The 17,454-nt window shown below is 56.3% G+C and overlaps 2 protein-coding genes across 3 annotated transcripts; one reads left to right on the top strand and one right to left on the bottom strand.

The window, feature by feature from the left end:
- Nucleotides 1-10,931: 10,931 nt before the first annotated feature.
- Nucleotides 10,932-13,045, bottom strand: DRAP1 (DR1 associated protein 1). The gene is made up of 7 exons (XM_012462938.2): nucleotides 12,928-13,045; nucleotides 12,619-12,691; nucleotides 12,430-12,523; nucleotides 12,029-12,148; nucleotides 11,823-11,916; nucleotides 11,514-11,602; nucleotides 10,932-11,159 (listed from the first exon to the last, which is right to left on the bottom strand). The coding sequence occupies exons 1-7, from the start codon at nucleotides 12,967-12,969 to the stop codon at nucleotides 11,054-11,056; spliced, it is 618 nt and encodes a 205-aa protein (XP_012318361.1). The 5' UTR covers nucleotides 12,970-13,045; the 3' UTR covers nucleotides 10,932-11,053.
- A 333-nt stretch (nucleotides 13,046-13,378) lies between these two features.
- On the top strand, nucleotides 13,379-15,595 carry CUNH11orf68 (chromosome unknown C11orf68 homolog). 2 transcript variants are annotated; one of them, XM_021673061.2, is made up of 2 exons: nucleotides 13,379-13,520; nucleotides 14,208-15,595. In XM_021673061.2, the coding sequence occupies exons 1-2, from the start codon at nucleotides 13,399-13,401 to the stop codon at nucleotides 14,965-14,967; spliced, it is 882 nt and encodes a 293-aa protein (XP_021528736.2). In that variant the 5' UTR covers nucleotides 13,379-13,398; the 3' UTR covers nucleotides 14,968-15,595. The 2 variants fall into 2 exon arrangements, with proteins under 2 accessions (XP_021528736.2, XP_021528737.2); XM_021673062.2 differs by having other exon boundaries at nucleotides 14,211-15,595.
- The last annotated feature ends 1,859 nt before the right edge of the window (nucleotides 15,596-17,454 follow it).

A 17,454-nucleotide genomic window follows, 5' to 3' on the forward strand; every position in this document is an offset into this window, starting at 1 on the left:
TGAATGAAGAAAATGTATGATCCCCTGCAGCCTGCAGGGCCACATTTACCCTGCCCTGTGTGATGCTGTCCCATGAGGTCGGGCCCATTCTCAATCTGGCAATATCTTTTCTGTTTTTGAACACAGGGTGCATAGAATCAAGCAGACATGTGCCTTAGTTTGGGATACTCCACGCAGCCGCAGGGCCCTGAAAAGCTTCTTTTTTTTTTGAGATAGAGTTTCACTCTTGTTGCCCAGGCTGGAATGCAATGGCGCGATCTTGGCTCACCACAACCTCCGCCTCCCAGGTTCAAACAATTCTCCTGCCTCAGCCTCCTGAGTAGTTGGGATTACAGGCATGTGCCACCACACCCAGCTAATTTTGTATTTTTAGTAGAGACAGGGTGTCTCTATGTTGGTCAGGCTGGTCTCGAACTCCTGACCTCAGGTGATCCGCCCTCCTTGGCCATCCAAAGTGCTGAGATTACAGGCATGAGCCACTGCTGCTGGCCTAAAGCTTCTCTTTTCAATGGACTTTCCCCTTCCCTGCATCCCGGTCCTATTCCTGCAGCTCTGAGCCACGCCGCCTCCTTGTCTAACACATGCCCTTCCAAAATGCTTTCCAGGCACTTATTTCCATAAAGGTCCATAACAGCAGGCCCCATTTATTGGGTGCTTACGGTATCCAGGCACTGTGCTGAGCAACTTATGTATCAGATCTCATGAAACCATCACATGTCCCTAAAGGAGGTGCTATTATGATCCCATTCTGCAGATAAGAAAACAGTTAGAGGCCAGGTGGGGTGGCTCATGCTTGTAATCCCAGCACTTTGAGAAGCTGAGGCAGGTGGATCACTTGAGGTCAGGAGTTTGAGACCAGCCTGGGCAACAAAGTGAGACCCCATCTCTAAAAATATATATATGTATAGCTGGGTGTAGTCGCTCATGCCAGTAATCCCAGCACTCTGGGAGGCTGAGACAGGTAGATCACAAGGTTAGGAGGTCGAGACCAGCCTGGCCAACATAGTGAAACCCCATATAGATACAAACATATATGTATATGTCTCTATACACAAATATATATTTATATGTGTGTACATGTATATGTGTGTTTATATGTGTGTGTGTATATATATATATGAATATATACTTTTTTTTTTTTGAGACAAAGTCTCTGTCTCCCAGGCTGAAGAGTACAGTGGTGCAGTCTTGGCTCACTGCAACCTCCACCTCCCGGGTTCAAGTGATTATACTGCCCCAGCCTCCCAAGTAGCTGGGACTACAGGCATGAGCCACCACACCTGGCTAATTTTTTTTTTTTTTAGTAGAGACGGGGTTTCACTATGTTGGCCAGGCTGGTCTCAACTTCCTGACCCAGTGATCTGCCTGCCTCAGCCTCCCAAAGTGCTGGGATTACAGGCGGGAGCCACCACACCCAGCCCTTTATTCCATTTTTTTAAATGACATTTGAACACACACATAGAAAAAAATCGTATTTCAGATTAGAGATAGTTCACTCTGATGATGGGAGGTGGCAGTCACGCAGCCCTGTCACTCCCTGGCTACAAGGAGCCCCCAGGAAAGTCCAGGCCCACTCTCATCAAAGGCCCTGCACCAAAAACGGGAGGAGGGGCCAGGCCCCTGGTAGATCGCCCAGATCATGGGTGCCAGTCCCGTCTCAGGGCCCATAGGCTAGCAGAGTGGGAACTTGGTCTCATCCGTGTCCTGGAGCTAAGTGTCCCTGCACGTGAGAAACGGATGGCCCTCAGGTGTGTACTCGGGAGTAAGCTATTAACTCCACCTCTCCATGCCCTGGACCACACACATGCCTGGATGAAGCCCCTGCCCACCTCTGGGCCACCACCTCACTTCTAGAGCCTCAGTCTCCTCATCCATAAGGTGGAGGTATGAGGACATCTCTCCTAGAGGAGGGCTCGGGGGTGCAGGGGAACTGACAGTGGCCTCACACAGAGCAACACACTGCTGCAATGCCTCCTGCCCCCCATTAACCACGGAGGAGGCATCCGTGGCCCTATTTCATGGCTGTGGAGGGCAAAGCCCAGAGAGGAAAAGGGGAAGGCAACAGATCCAACAGGCTTACTGTATACAGTAAGCATACAGTAAGCACCCAATAAATGGTGCCTGCTGCTATGAACATATATGGAAGTGCCTGGAAAGCAGATTGGAAGGGCATGTGTTAGACAAGGGGGTGTCATGGCGCAGGCAGCAGGAATAGGACTGGGATGCAGGGAAGGCGAAGCCAACAGCACGTCAGCTCTCCGACCAGGCCAGGGACCAGGCTAGGAGAGGACAGGCAGGGTCACTCAGTCATTCAACTCTCCTTCCCCCACTGCCTCTTTCCCTGGCCTCTGGGGCCCCAGGTCCAGCAGCACCCAGGGCAGGGATGTGATAGGCACCCCACGCCTCCACCTTTGCCCCTTGCACCGAGCTTCTTGGGCCCGAGCGGCTGCCAGTGCCACGAGGACACCCCTCAGCTAAGGTGGACTGAGTCCAGGGCTGGTGGCCTCTGAGTCAGGCCCTGGGTGGTGGCTGAGGCAGTGGGAGCAGAGGAGACCACGGGGAAACCTGACAGATAAAATCTAATCCTCCCAGCCTTTGCCCTTGTTATTCCCTCCTCCCGGAGCCCTCTCCCCACAGAGGGCTGGGAGCCCCACTCACTCCATGCTCACTGTCACCAGAGTCTTCCCCGAACCCAGTAAAGAACGCTGGCCCCCCAGGCCAGGCACGGTGGCTCACGACTGTAATCCCAGTACTTTGGGAGGCCAAGGCGGGCGAATCATGAGGTAAGGAATTCGAGATCAGTCTGGCCAACATAATGAAACCCTGTCTCTACTAAAAATACAAAAAGTTAGCTGGGTGTGGTTTCGGGCACCTGTAATCCCAGCTACTCAAGCGGCTGAGGCAGGAGAATCACTTGAACCCGGGAGGCGGAGGTTGCAGTGAGCCAAGATCGCGCCATTGCTCTCCAGCCTGGGTCACAGAGCAAGACTCTATCCTGGAACAAAAAAAGAATGCTGGCTCCCCAGGCTGGGCACGGTGGCTCACGCCTGTAATTCCAGCAGTTTGGGAGGCTGAGGCGAGCGAATCATGAGGTCAGGAGTTCGAGACCAGTTTGGCCAACGTGGTGAAATCCCATCTCTACTAAAAATACAAAAAATTAACTGGGCATGGTCATGTGCACTTGTAATCTCAGCTACTCAGGAGGCTGAGGCAGGAGAATCGCTTGAAACTGGGAGGTGGAGGTTGCAGCAAGCCTAGATTCTGCCACTGCGCTCCAGCCCGAGTGACAGTGTGGGACTCCATCTCAAAAATAAGCAAAAAAGAATGCTGACCCCTTCTCACCCTGGACTGCCTGCTCCTCCCGTTATGCTTTATTTTCCCCAGAGCATGGATCACCATCTGACATGCAATTCATCTTTTTTTTCCTCTTTTTTGAGACAGTTTCACTCTTGTCACCCAGGCTGGAGTACAATGGCACAGTCTTGGCTCACTGCAACCTCCGCCTCCCAGGTTCAAGCGATTCTCCTGCCTCAGCCTCCCGAGTAGCTGGGATTACAGGCATGCACCACCACACTTGGCTAATTTTTTGTATTTGTAGTAGAGAAGAGGTTTCATCATGTTGGCCAGGCTGGTCTCGAACTCCTGATCTCAGGTGATCCACCTGCCTCAGTCTCCCAAAGTGCTGGGATTACAGGCGTGAGCCACCGTGCCTGGCATGATTCATCTTTATTGTCTGTCTCACCCCTTCAGAAATAAACTCCAAGAACATTTTGTTCACTTAATCACCACTACCTAGAACAGTGTCTGGCATGCAATAGGGTCTTGATAGAAAAAGTAAAACTTTTTTTTTTTGAGACAGAGTTTCACTCTTATTGCCCAGGCTGGAGTGCAATGGCACGATCTCCGCTCACCGAAACCTCTGCCTCCTGGGTTCAGGCGATTCTCCTGCCTCAGCTTCCCAAGTAGCTGGGATCACAGGCGTGTGCCACCACACTGACTAATTTTGTATTTTTAGTAGAGACAGGGTTTCTCCACGTTGGTCAGGCTGGCCTTGAACTCCTGACGTCAGGTGATCCACCTGCCTCGGTCTCCCAAAGTGCTGGGATTACAGGAGTGAGCCACTGCACTCAGCCAAGTAAAACTTTTATGAAGATACCAAAGAAATGCACTAGTCTTAGGTGTACAGCTTAATAGTTTTATATGTAACCCAGTTCAAGTTAAAAAACACTTCCAGAAGGCTCCCTGTACCCCACCCCCAGCCAATCCCCACCCTTTATGTATGTACTGACTTCTGTCACCATTGATGAGTTTTAACTGTTCCTGAACTTGGCTTAAGCGAATTATATCAGTGTGTACTTTTTTATTTTACGTAATTAATTTTTGAGGTCAGGTCTGTTTTTCACCCAGGCTGGAGTGCAGTGGAGCAATCTCAGCTCACTGCAGCCTCTACCTCCTGGGTTCAAGCCATCCTCCCACCTCAGCCTCCTGAGTAGCTGGGATTATAGGCAGGTACCACTATGCCCAGCTGATTTCAGTATTTTTCTGTAGAGATGGGGTCTCACTATGTTACCTAAGCTGGTCTTGAACTCCTGAGCTCAAGTGATCCGCCCACCCTGGCTTCCAAAAGTTCTGGGACTACAAGTGTGAGCCACTGCACCTGGTTCATGTTTTTTTTTTGAGACGGAGTCTCGCTCTGTCACTAGGCGTGGAGTGGCACGATCTCAGCTTATCGCACCTCTACGTCCCAGGTTCAAGTGATTCTCCTGCCTCAGCCTCCCGAACAGCTCACATGCACCACCACGTCCAGCTAATTTTCGTATTTTTAGTAGAGACAGGGTTTCACCACGTTGGCCAGGATGGTCTCCATCTCTTGACCTTGTGATCTGGCCGCCTCGGCCTCCCAAATTGCTGGCGTTACAGGCGTGAGCCACCGCGCCCGGCCTCGTCCATGCACTTTTTTGTTTGGCTTCTTTTGCTCCACATAAGGTCTACAAGATCTTCCCACAGTGTTGCCTGTGACAGCGGTTCCTTTGACTGCTGTTCTACCATACAATATTCCACCACTTATGTATTCATGCTCTTGTTGACGGGCATCGAGCTGTTTCCAGTTTGGGGCTACAGCCTTGTACATGTCTTCCGGTGGCCCTATGCCCCCATCTCTCTTGGGTAGCTACCTAGGAGTGGAATTGCTGGGTCATAGGGGAAGTGTGAGTGTTGGTAAGAAACTGCTGAACGGTTTTCCAAGGTGGTTGTACCTACTGACACTTCTGCCAGCCATGTGTAAGTGCTGTGTAGCCACTTCCTCTCCAGTATTTGGGGATGTCAGACTCTTTTTTTTTTTTTTTTGAGACAGAGTCTCACTCTGTCACCCAGGCTGGAGTGCAGTGGCACAATCTCAGCTCACTGCAACCTCTGCCTCCCAGGTTCAAGCAATTCTGCTGCCTCAGCCTTCTGAGTAGCTGGGATTACAGGCATGTGTTGCCATGCCCTGCTAATTTCTGTGGTTTTAGTAGAGATGGGGTTTCACCATATTGGTCAGGCTGGTCTTGAACTCCTGACCTCAGGTGATCTGCCCGCCTTGGCCTCCCAAAGTTCTGGGATTACAGGCGTGAGCCGCCACGCCCAGCCTTTTTTTTTTTTTTTTGAGACAGAGTTTAGTTCCTGTTGCCCAGGCTGGAGTGCAATGGTGTGATCTTAGCTCACTGCAGCCTCCTCCTCCTGGGTTCAAGTGATTCTCCTGCCTCAGCCTCCCAAGTAGCTGGGATATACAGGCACCTGCCACCACGCCCAGCTAAATTTTTATATTTTTAGTAAAGATGGGGTTTCACTCTGTTTGCCAGGCTTGTCTCCAACTCCAGGCCTCAGGTAATCTGCCCACGTCGGCCTCCCAAAGTGCTGGGATTACAGGCATAAGCCGCTGCTCCTGGCCAGGGATGTCAGACTCTTAATGTCAGACTTTTGGTGGGTGACTGTTACCTCATTTCCCTGCTGAGTAATGATGCTGGGTGCTCAGGAAACATCTGCTGATGGAACCCTGTGGTGGGCTACAGAGAGTGGCTCTCCACCCGGCAGGGAGTATCACTGTCATTGGCTGCCATGCTGGCCTCAGAAGCTGCTCCCCGTTTCACATGCTGGTCACACCTACACCCTGGGCACAGCTGAGATCAGACTAAGACATTCAGACGGACTCGGCTGAAGGCTTCCCACAGCTAGAAAAAAGACAGAGAAAATCATCGGTTCCCCAGCAGAGCTCTGCAGACAGAGCACTGATAGGAGGTCTCTTCCCGGTGTCCAGTGGCATCCACTGGGCAGAAGCCATCTTTCTCCACTCCTAGGAGGTACCCAGGGGCCACGTCGCCCAGTCAGGAACACCATCTCCCCTGAGCCCCCGCTCTCTGTCTCAGGAGGCTGCATCCTAACACTTGGCACAGGCTAGGCCAAGCCCTGCCCGTGGCCTGTGAGGTCAGCAGAAACTCCTAGCAGTGGCAGGTGAGCAGAGGCGCTGGGCCACTTCCCATCCTGGCCATTAAAACCTCCATGAGCTCTGAGCTCTCGCTTCCACAACAACCTTGGAAGTCATGGGCTGAGGAAGATGGCACCAACAGAGCCACATCCCTGCAATCCCTCTTAGAGAAGTGCTGCCCACTGATCAGATAAATCCCATTATGACCCTCCTATAGGCAAGATACAAACTCCCACTGCATTTGAACCTATATGTCTGGGCTTTATGACATCAGCAAGCTTTGCCCTCATACAGGTATATACAGTACAGTTGGCCCTCCACACCCGTGGGTCCCACATCTGTGGATTCAACCAACTGGAGACGAAAAATACAATATTCACAGGATGTAAAACCTGTGGATATGAAAGGTTGGCTTTGCCTATTGGCAGGTTCTGCAGAGCCAACTTCGGGCCTTGGGCTTCCATGGATTTTGGTATCCATGGGGGTCCTGGAACCAATCACCCAGGACACGGAGGAGTGACTATTAAATATATAGCATATGTATTTAAAAAAGAGAAAATACATAGTACATATAACTAGCATAAGTAACAACTAGCCCGATTTTACAGATGAGAAAACTGATGCACAGAGAAGTTGGAGAATTTGTCTGAGATTAGTAAATGGAAGAGCCAGGATTTGAACCCTGGGCCTGGCTCCAGAGATTCCAGTCTTAAGCACTCTGCCTCAAGGCCGAACGAGCAGGCCAAGAATACAGAGGTGCAGGCCAGCTGTTCCAAGCAGCTCCTCCCGCCCACCTCGGCCTCCTTGGGCCTTTCACCCCTATGCAGTGAGAGGTGCCCCCTGCACCCCAGCCTCCTCGCCTTTCCAGGTGTCACCTTGAACCCTCCCTGTTCTGACCCTCACCTCTTGGATGGACCTGGCAATAGGGTCCCAGGGGTTTTTCCCTCTCCTATTCCTTACACACGATTGGCACAACCTCCTTCTGGTGACCCCAAGGGTCTACCTTCCCTGGGTCTGCCCCCATCTGTTTTGAGAGAAAGCTGCCCCTGGGTCAGTGGGATCCACCTCCTGTCCACAGGCCCTATGTCAACCAGAGCTTTTTCAGTGACAAGACAGAAAGCAAACTGGCTTAGAGGAGGGAAATGTTTATTGGCTCATGTGACTAAGAAGTCCAAGGTGCACAGGCCTCAGGCCAGCTCAGCCCCAAGTGCCCACATGGCATCAGAAAGCTCTTGTCTCTGGACCCCTTGGCTCTGCTCCCCGTGCTGGCTTTGTTCTCAGGCGGGATGGGCCCTTGGGGTAATAAGCGGCTTCCACCAGCTCCCGGCCCACACACATTCCGCCAGCTCCGCTGCCCCAGTGTGGCCGCTGTCATCTCACCAGCGATCTTGTCAAAACTCTTTCCCGATGGTCCCACCTGAAGTTCTGGGGCCCAGGACCCCACCTCTGCACCAATCAGTGGCGGAGTGTGGGTGGCCCTGAGAGGGGCTAGGCTGGTGCGCCACTCACACCCCTCACCCCAGGGAGGGGGCTCAGCTGCCCAAAGCACAGGTTCCAGCAGAGAAGAGGTGGTTCCGGAAAGGAAACCAAAGGCACTGTGACCAAAGCGGACGCCAAGAGGCAGGCAAGGCCCGCAGATGCCCCAGTCTCCAGCTCCCCAGGGCTGTCCGCTCTCCATGCCTCAAATCCTTGACCCTCTCATCAGCCTTGGCTGTTTCAACCCATCTTCTCCTTCTTTGGGCCCGTCACTCAGGGAAGGAGACCTGCCCCCTGCTTCACAGAGAAATCAAACACCTGGGAAGATTAAAAACTGCATGATCATGGTATCTCCCCTGCATGGTGGCTCAGGCCTGTAATCCCAGCACTTTGGGAGGCCGAGGCGGGCGAATCACGAGGTCAAGAGATCGAGACCATCCTGGCCAACATGGTGAAACCTCGTCTCTACTAAAAATACAAAAAAATTAGCTAAGTGTGGTGGCACGCGCCTGTAGTCCCAGCTACTCGGGAGGCTGAGGCAGGAGAATTGCTTGAACCTGGGAGGCGGAAGGTGCAGTGAGCCGAGGTCGCGCCACTACACTCCAGCCTGACGCCTGGTGACGGAGTGAGACTCTAAAAACAAACAAACAAACAAACAAACAAAAAACTGCAAAGACCAGCCAGGTGCAGTGGCTCACGCCTGTAAGCCTGGCATGCTGGAAGGCCAAGGTGGGAGGATCACTTGAGACCAGGAGTTCGAGACCAGTCAGAGCAACATAATGAGACCTCATCTCTATACACACGCACACACACACAAACAATACACGCCTATAGTCCCAGCTACTCTGGAGGATGAGGTGAGAGGATTCCTTGAGCCCAGAAGGCTGCAGTGAGCCATGATCATGCTAGTCTTGGCAACAAAGAGAGGCCCTGGCTCCAAAACAAAACAAAACAAACAAATTTAAATTAAAAAAGTGTTACCTCTGGCTGGGCAAGGTGGCTCACGCCTGTAATCCCAACACTTTGGGAGGCCAGGTCAGGCGGATCACTTGAGGTCAGGAGTTTGAGACCAACCTGGCCAACATGGCTAAACCCTGTCTCTAGTAAAAATACAAAAATTAGGCAGGAGTGGTGGAGGGTGCCTGTAATCCCAGCTACTTGGGAGGCTGAGACAGGAGAATCTCTTGAACCTGGGAAGTGGAAGCTGCAGTGAACCAAGATCACACCACTGCACTCCAGCCTGGATGAAAGGGCGACTCCATCTCAAATTAAAAAAAAAAATGTTACCTCAATCCTCTCCCCAAAACCCACTCACTGCCTGTCCCTTGGCAGGTTGGGGCTGGCCTGAGGTTCCCCTACCTCACCCTATCAATTCTCTCCCATCCTGTCCCTGCAGCCACTCTCTCTAAAGGCTTGCATTCCTGCCATCTAAAAACCACCCCCATACATCCATATAGTATGGGAAATTTATATATATGTAACATATAATGCAAATGTATATATATAAATAAACAAACCGCCCCCCACTCCCGTGCCCCTTACTCTGAGCGGTCTCTGGCTGGAATCTCTAAGTACTGCTTTCACACGCCTCAGGGTCTCCCCTTGCCCCCTCCAACCACTACCAAGGCCCAAGCAGCACTGGCGGAAGCTCCAGGAAAGCTGAGGGGCAGCTCGCAGGCACCACCTCCTGTCCACGGCGTCTGATAATTGACCTCTCCCTGCTTCCACACGCACCTGGGTAGGCACCACCGTGGATCCTGGGTGGCCCGGATTCTGGCCACCCTCGTCTCCTTGGGTGGCCTGCTCCAGCACCCCATGCTTAGCGAGGTCACCTGCTTTTGAGGCTCGCATGCATCTTTGTCTCGCTATGTTCACGCATCTACTAGGTACCTCCCCTCAGCGGCCTCACAGGCACCCCTGATCCATCACAGCCAGACTGTGATCTTCAGGCCGAACCCTGTTCTTCTCCCTGTGTCCCCCAGCAGGGAAGGAGCCCCTACCCACCAAAACCACTGCAGAAAGAAACCCGGGGGTCACCCTTAACAATCCCCTCAACCTCCACGTCCAGTCAGCCATCTCCACGCTCAAGGCTGAGGCCAGCACAGACCCAAGCCTGCCCACCGCTCACTGTGCCCCTACCTCACCCTGCTCCAGCTGCCATTACCTTCACCCAGACTTCTGTTGGTTCCCTGCTGCCACCAGTGCCCACAAGAAAGCCAGTGAGTTTGTTAAGAAATAGATTATACATATATACATTTTTTTTTGAGATGGGGTAATGCTCTGTTGCCCAGCCTGGAGTGCAGTGGTGCAGTCATGGCTCACTGCTGCCTTGAACTCTGGGCCCAGCCTCCCGAATAGCTGGGATCACAGGCATGTGCCACCATGCCAGTAGAACTTTAAAACTGAATGTACCCCCGGGCCCCAGGAGGCCCCACATAGGCCACCTGCGCCCACTCCAGCCTCACCCAGTACCTCTGCATTACGGGCAGTGCAGCTCCTGGGTCCGCTCTGAAATATATCTGGATGACCAGACTGTGAAACTGCCCTGTGCAAAAACCACCTTCAAGGCCCTGCACAATCTCAGTATGTCTGCTCCTTCCCATATGCCCTTCACTGCACCGGGCGCAGGACTCTACAGTATCCAAGACCTGTTCCTGTTTCCTGTCCCACTTATCCCTTCACAGCAGCCCACAGTGGGCAGAACAGTCTCCATCAGAGACAAGAGGCTGCTCAGGGCAGGGCGGCAGCCTGCCAGGGGTCAGCAATGTCCCCCGAGTGCCCGCACCTGCAAGTTCTCTCACCTCCCTTCAGTCGGTCAGCAGCCCTGGTGCTGCTCAGCAGAGCTGGGGCCTCCAGCCTCCCCAGCTGACACCTCCCTCCCTTGCTACCGCTTCACCTGCCACTGACCCAGGCCCAGCTCCCAGTTTCATGTGGGGAAGGCAGGTGGGGGGATGGGACAGCAACCATGACATCCTGCAGAGAGCCTGGGACAGACACTGATGATTCCCTTTTATTAATTTTTTTAATAAATTCAAGAACAGCTCTACCTTCCCTCCTCCCCCCAGAGCAACTAAAACCAACTAAAAGGGGCTATTGCCTGGGGGGTGGAGGGCGCTAGGAGTCGTAATCCTCTTCATCCTCTGCGTCTGGTGCTGAGGGGCCTGGGGGCGCTGGGGGCAAAGGCAGAGTAGAGGCGAAGGGCAGGAAGGGTGTCGGGGGGCTGCAGGGCAGAAGGCAAGGGGGAGTCAGGCCTGAGCCCCACCTGCCCTCCACAGGGGCAGCTGCCAAGACCTTCCCTCCCCCATCCTCCCTCCCACCACCACCCTCCAGATGCATGGGACCAAGGCTCAAGGCAGTTCAGGTAGGGCAGGCCCAGGCTCCACCCATGGGCACTGGCAGAGTGGGACAGGATCTTTCGGAATAACAGTCTCCTGCCTTCAAGTCCTCCTCAGTTATTCTCTTCCCACCCCCAAATCTGCCACAATCAGCAAGACCAAGGAGCCAGGAAAAGCAGGAGGGGTGAGCCGGCTCTGGGGAGTCTGCCAGCGCCCTCCCGTGCCTCTGGGCTGCTCACCTCTGAAAGTGGGCAGGGGGGTGGCTGGCCTGGGGTGGGGGTTGCGATGTCTCCTCTTCTCCATCAGTATCTGTGTCCTCAGATTCATCCTGTGAGCACCGCAGAGGTCAGAGTTGACAAGAAAAGGCATGAGCCCATCACCAGGAGTGGCAGAGACAGCAGAAGACCTCATAGCCCCAATTTACAAAGAAACTGGGGTACAAAGAGGTCACAGAAAAGGACAAGAGCTGGCCTTCAGCTGGTTCAGTCTGAGGCGAGGCTGCCGGTCCCATCACCAAGGGCAGGCAGAAGGGTTGGGGCCTCACTCACCTCCTGCTCCGAGTCTGTCCCGGACAGCTTCTTGTCCTTGCTTTTTGTTCCCATCCCACCGTTCTTTCGGCTGCCACTGCCTGGCTTCCGGCCCCTTTGGGAAGGTACAGTCCATCTGCCCAGAGATCTCCCTACTCCTCGGCCACCCCCCAGCCACCTCCAAGCCCTGTGGCCTTGGCCTTCCCTAGGCTAGGCCCTGGCCGCACCTGCGGGGGCCCTTTTCCCCATCCATGTGGTTGTCCTCCCCGTCTCCCTGCATGTCAGGCACAGATGCCACCAAGTCTTTCAAGAAGTCAAACTGCTGCTCCAGCTCGATGCACTGCTTCCTGGAAGAGGTGGGGAGTGGCTGGCACTCAAGAGGGGCCCAGACACCCAGACCCTCAGCAAGTGACAGCAAGGGGCCCCGGATGTCAGACTGGAGCCGAGGCCCCATCACCACCCCCGGGTCTGCCCTCCTTTGCTCGGGTAGCTCCCTCTGCCGGGACGCCCAGCCCCTCCTCCACCAGTCTGAGGCCTCGCTGGTGTCCCGGCCGCCGCCCACCTCCCTCGCTATCCAGGCTCTGCCTCCCTCCGCGCGTGAACTCCCCGCGCCAGCCCCGCCGCTCACAGATGGGATGTGGTCATGGTCTTGGCGTTTCGGGACTGGGTCACCTGGCAGGCCTTCTTCAACAACGACTCTAGGAAGAGCTCGAGCGCCCGGGCTGAGGGGCGTCAAGGAGAACGCGGGGGCGGGAGAGGGCGACCTGCTGCCTCCCTCCCCCACGCCCCTCGACCCGGCCAGACCCCGGCAGGATACAGATGATGACAGGCACTGCCGCCGCCACCTTCCCAATCTCTTCGTCCGTCTGCATGATCTTCTTGATCCGCGCCTGCAGGTGGGGGAGCAGAGTTCAGACCCGGTCGCCTCCGTCCCCGAAGGGGATGCTGGGGGAGGAAGGGGCATCCCCGGAGAAAAGGGGCGGGGGACGCGGACGCGGGGAGGGCACGGAGGGGGCGGGGCGTCCAGGCCCCCGAACACCGCGGCTCGCCCCCCTCCCCAGCGGGAACTGGGCCTAAGCCTCCCGGGAGCAGGGCCCACTCCTGCCGGGCTCTGCCACGTGCTCACCGGCGGAAACCGCGCGTTGTACTTCTTCTTCTTGCTCGGCATCTCGGGACCTCTCTCTCCGCGTCGGGTCCAGCGCCGCCACCCGCAGACTCCCGGCTCCCGGGCCTGCTCGCCGCCCGCCCGCCGCGGTTCCCCCGGGTCCTGGTGCCGCCCGCTCCGCCCCCGCTGCTTCCCGCGGGGTCCTAGCGCCGCCGGTAAGATGCCGCTCGCCGGGCCCTAGTGCCCTCTCCTTGGAGCCTCCCGGACGGTGCGCGTCCGTCCCGGGTCTGGACCGCCGCTCCCGCCCGCCCGCAAGGCCAGAAGAGCGAACGTTGGCTCCGCCCCCCGCGGCCCGGCCCTCCCCGGGTTCCCGCGATGGCCCCGCCCCCCGAGCAGCAGCTCCCAGCAGGCCCCGCCCCTTCCCCTGGCGGCCCCGCCCCGCGGTGCGGCGCTGTGGCCAGCGGCCCCGCCCTGTGGCGGCGCGGCGCTAAGATGGCGGCGGCGGCAGCGACGGCCGTGGCGGGGGCGGGGCGCGGCGGCGGTGGCGCGGAACCCCGGCAGGAACGGAGCCGGGCCCGAGGCTGGGTCGGCGTCGAACGCAGCGAAGGCCGGAGGTGACTGCGGGCGGCGGGAGGGGCAGGGTAGGGCCGGGGCGGGGGCGTAGCTCGGGCCGTGGGCGCTAATGGCGGCGGGCCCGGCAAGGCCGGAGCCGCGCTCCTGCAGGCTCTAACAAGCCCAGGTTCGAGTCCGGGCATCGCCCCATTGGCCTCGGACCGGCTCGTGCCCTCTCTGGACCTCAGTGTCGTCGTCTTTAAGTGGGCCCGATGACGCCTGCCCAGGAGGCCTGGCGCTACAGAGCCGGCCTCGGGAGCTGCGCGAACGTGCGCTTCTCTGTCTCCCTCCATTAAATGCTAGCGCTCCAGATACCTGCCGGAAAAGGGGACCTTGGCAGGGCCGGGAGGTGTAGCTGGGGCGATGCTCCCACGCCTGGATTCACCTTTCGGCTCTGTCACACACTACGGGTGTGACCTTGGGCAAGTCCTTTTTCTCTGAGCCTCAGTTTCCTTGCCTGTAAGTCAAGGAGAATAGTAATAACTGTAGCAACCCTTCTGGAGCGCTCACTCCTCAGGTATCTAATTTTCACAACGGATCTACGGGACAGGAACAGTTGTTAGCCTGTTGTAAAGATGAGGCAACTGAGGCGCATCGACAGTGACTCTTACCCAAGACCACAGTTTAATCCCGTGCGTAGCACCTGTAGTTATTGTCTCTGACTCCGCCTTGTCTCGGTTCCCTCACAGCAGGATGGAACCAGGTGAGGAGCTAGAAGAGGAGGACTCTCCAGGTGGCCGTGAGGATGGCTTCACCGCTGAGCACCTGGCTGCAGAGGCCATGGCAGCTGACATGGACCCCTGGCTAGTGTTTGATGCCCGAACAACGCCCGCCACCGAGCTGGATGCCTGGCTGGTCAAGTACCCACCATCCCAAGTTACCCGCTATGGGGACCCCGGTTCACCCAACTCAGAGCCTGTGGGCTGGATTGCAGTGTATGGGCACGGCTACAGCCCCAACTCCGGGGACGTGCAGGGCCTGCAGGCAGCCTGGGAAGCTCTGCAGACCAGCGGGCGGCCCATCACTCCAGGTACCCTGCGACAGCTGGCCATCACCCACCATGTGCTCTCGGGCAAGTGGCTGATGCATCTGGCACCAGGCTTCAAGCTGGACCACGCCTGGGCTGGCATTGCCCGGGCCGTGGTTGAAGGCCGGCTTCAGGTGGCCAAGGTGAGCCCACGGGCCAAGGAGGGTGGGCGCCAGGTCATCTGTGTTTACACGGACGACTTCACGGACCGATTGGGTGTACTGGAGGCAGATTCAGCCATCCGTGCAGCAGGCATTAAGTGCCTGCTCACCTACAAGCCTGACGTCTACACCTACCTGGGCATCTACCGGGCCAACCGCTGGCATCTCTGCCCCACTCTCTATGAGAGCCGTTTCCAGCTTGGGGGTGGTGCCCGTGGCTCCCGAGTGCTTGACCGTGCCAACAACGTGGAACTGACCTAGAGGGGCCAAACTGGGGAGACTGCCCTCTGCCTCCTCCATGCTGGGGATGGATCCTCCTGTCTTCCTCCTTGTCCCATGAAGGCCAACCCTCCAGCTCTGGGGACTAGGTCACTTGGGAACGACCTGCATCTTCAGTCTGCTTGAACTTCTGCCCTCTGCTCAGGGCTGGCTCAAGCCCCCACAGGCTGGGGCACTCCGGTTCCCGAGGGACGAACCCTCAGCCTCCCTTTTTAATGCTGCTCCTCTCCACTGCCCAGGACCAGGGTTTGGGTGCAGACACCTAGGAGAGCCTCCCTTGGCCACGCTCATCCCCGGTATACCTCCCCTTCTTCCTGCATCTCCCCTTCTCTCCTTCCTCCTCACAAGGGAGAAAACTTAGTGCTTCCAGCCCCGTCCTTGGAGTCTTCATGGTCAAGAAGGTAGGGGCCCCGCTGGCCTGAGCATGCCATTTTAGGGGGAGGGTAGTTGTGCCTACTCATCCCCTGGCAGAGGGAATGCCAGGGCCATGGACATGAGACCTGCCCATCCCTGCCAACTCACATAGCCTGCACCACCACTGTCCCGCCTTCCTTGCCTACTTTGACATGTGCCTGCTCCTGGCATTTCAATAAAACCCATCTTGGGTCTGTGTCTTGAGTGTTTTTTAAAATACTGTCTTGGTGGTTACCTGCTTTGGTTGCTAGAGAGAGGCAGGGCCAGGAGAGACTACCCCTTTTACCCAGCCAGGTCCTCATAGCTGCCCCTAGCTATAAGATGTGCCTCACTGCTGAGGCTGGGCCCTGCCATTAGAACCTCTGCAAAAGCAGCGCCACTTCTCCTCCATCCCAAATCAATTTCTCAGTGATTTCCCATAATTCCAGGGGTTGACTCCTCCAGGAACGTCTAAGGGGCCACTGCTAGCCCTCAGGGTGCACATGTGCATATTAGAGAAAGGAACCCTGTAAGTCCGAGCAGTCCTAGGCTGGGGTATGTGGTTTGGGAGCAGAGGATGGGCTGGATTTCCACACCCTAGGCTGGACATCCTTGTGCAGTGAACAACCTGCACAACCCTGAGTGGTCTCTTTGGAAGCCCTGCCATTGCTCCTTCCCTACCACCCTGACTGTTATAGGGCCCACTGGACAGTTTGCAAAGCACTTTCATATGTATTATTTCTCAGAACGTCTTTAGGAGACGTTGGCCCCATTGCGTGGTCAAGGAAATTGAAGCCAAGAGGGGAAAGGAGTGTTCTCAGTGTCATATGATGAGGTGGGCAGAGTGAGGCTTGCATCCCAGTCCCTTTCTCAGGCAGTGAGGTCCCTGCGCTCACCAAGGAAAACTCACAGTGAGCTTTTCACAGTGCACGAAGCAGCTTTCACCCACGTGATCTCACTAGCCTGCCCTGCTCTGCTGGGACTTGCTGTCGGAGCCTGGCTCCTGCACCCCTCCACCTCTCCAGCCCTGTGTCTGGTCCTGGTCTTGGTTGGGGGCCAGGGTGTCTGGCAGGGAGCCCCTTGGGACACAGCTCTCGTGCCATGCCGGGGCTGACTCAGCCTCCAGCAGTCTCACCGAATTGGAATTTAGAGCAGGGGAGCGGAGATGCCACCGGGCTGACTGGGTGGAAGTGGCTGAGTCATGAGATGCTGGCTCAGTGCTCTCTCCAGCTTCCTCCCCACCCTGAGCTTACCCAGGTCTGAGTCCCCCTCTGCCCAGCCTTGGAAGTCCCCAGAGCTGGGTGGTCTCCGAGTTGGAGCCTCGTGCTCTGCCTCCCTCAGACCACCAGTGCCTTGCACTCGACCAAAGTGGGCCGAGGCACCTCATGGATCCAGCAGAGATGCCCAAGTGGGGTCAACAGCTCTGGCTTCTTCTGTAGCTGATCGTGTCACACACACAGCCCCTCTCCATCCCCGTGCCCTGCCCCAGCCCACAACCCACCATCTCACAAGCCACCTCCACTCTCCCCTTGTCCCCCTCCATTCTCGACAGCCAGGTCAACAGATCCCTCCTGCAGAGTAGCCATGTCCTTCTGTCGAAAGCCCTTCTGTGGCTCCCTGCAGCCTGCAGGATAGAGTTCACTCTCCTGCACTGGACATGACCTGGTGCCCATCGACTGCCCCCGCTGCCCTCGGGCACCCCTTTCTGCCCATGCTCACCCCGCCGGAGCCGTCTGGCACTTCCTTCACCACCTGGTGAGCAGCCCTGGGCCTCAGGCTGTTCCTTCTGCTTGAACACCTGCCTTGCAGCCCTGGTGGCAGGAGTGTGTGGTGACTTGTGTAATGGCTTGATTGATGTCCGTCTCCTGCTGGCCCCTAAGGCCCATGCCCATACTGTGCTCTGTGAAGGCAGGAACAGTGTCTAGATCTCAGCCCTGTCCCCAGAGCCTAGCACAGTGCTTGGCCAGAACAACGACTCCATAAATTATTACACGAATGAATGAAGTACTTGGTGACTCAGGTTCAGCCCCTGCCAGACCCTTCTGCCTCATCCAATTTCCACTCCCTGCTTCACAC

Source organism: Aotus nancymaae, unplaced genomic scaffold, assembly GCF_030222135.1.
Source record: "Aotus nancymaae isolate 86718 unplaced genomic scaffold, 86718_ANA_hifiasm-v0.15.2.pri h1tg000059l, whole genome shotgun sequence".
Taxonomy (NCBI): domain Eukaryota; kingdom Metazoa; phylum Chordata; class Mammalia; order Primates; family Aotidae; genus Aotus; species Aotus nancymaae.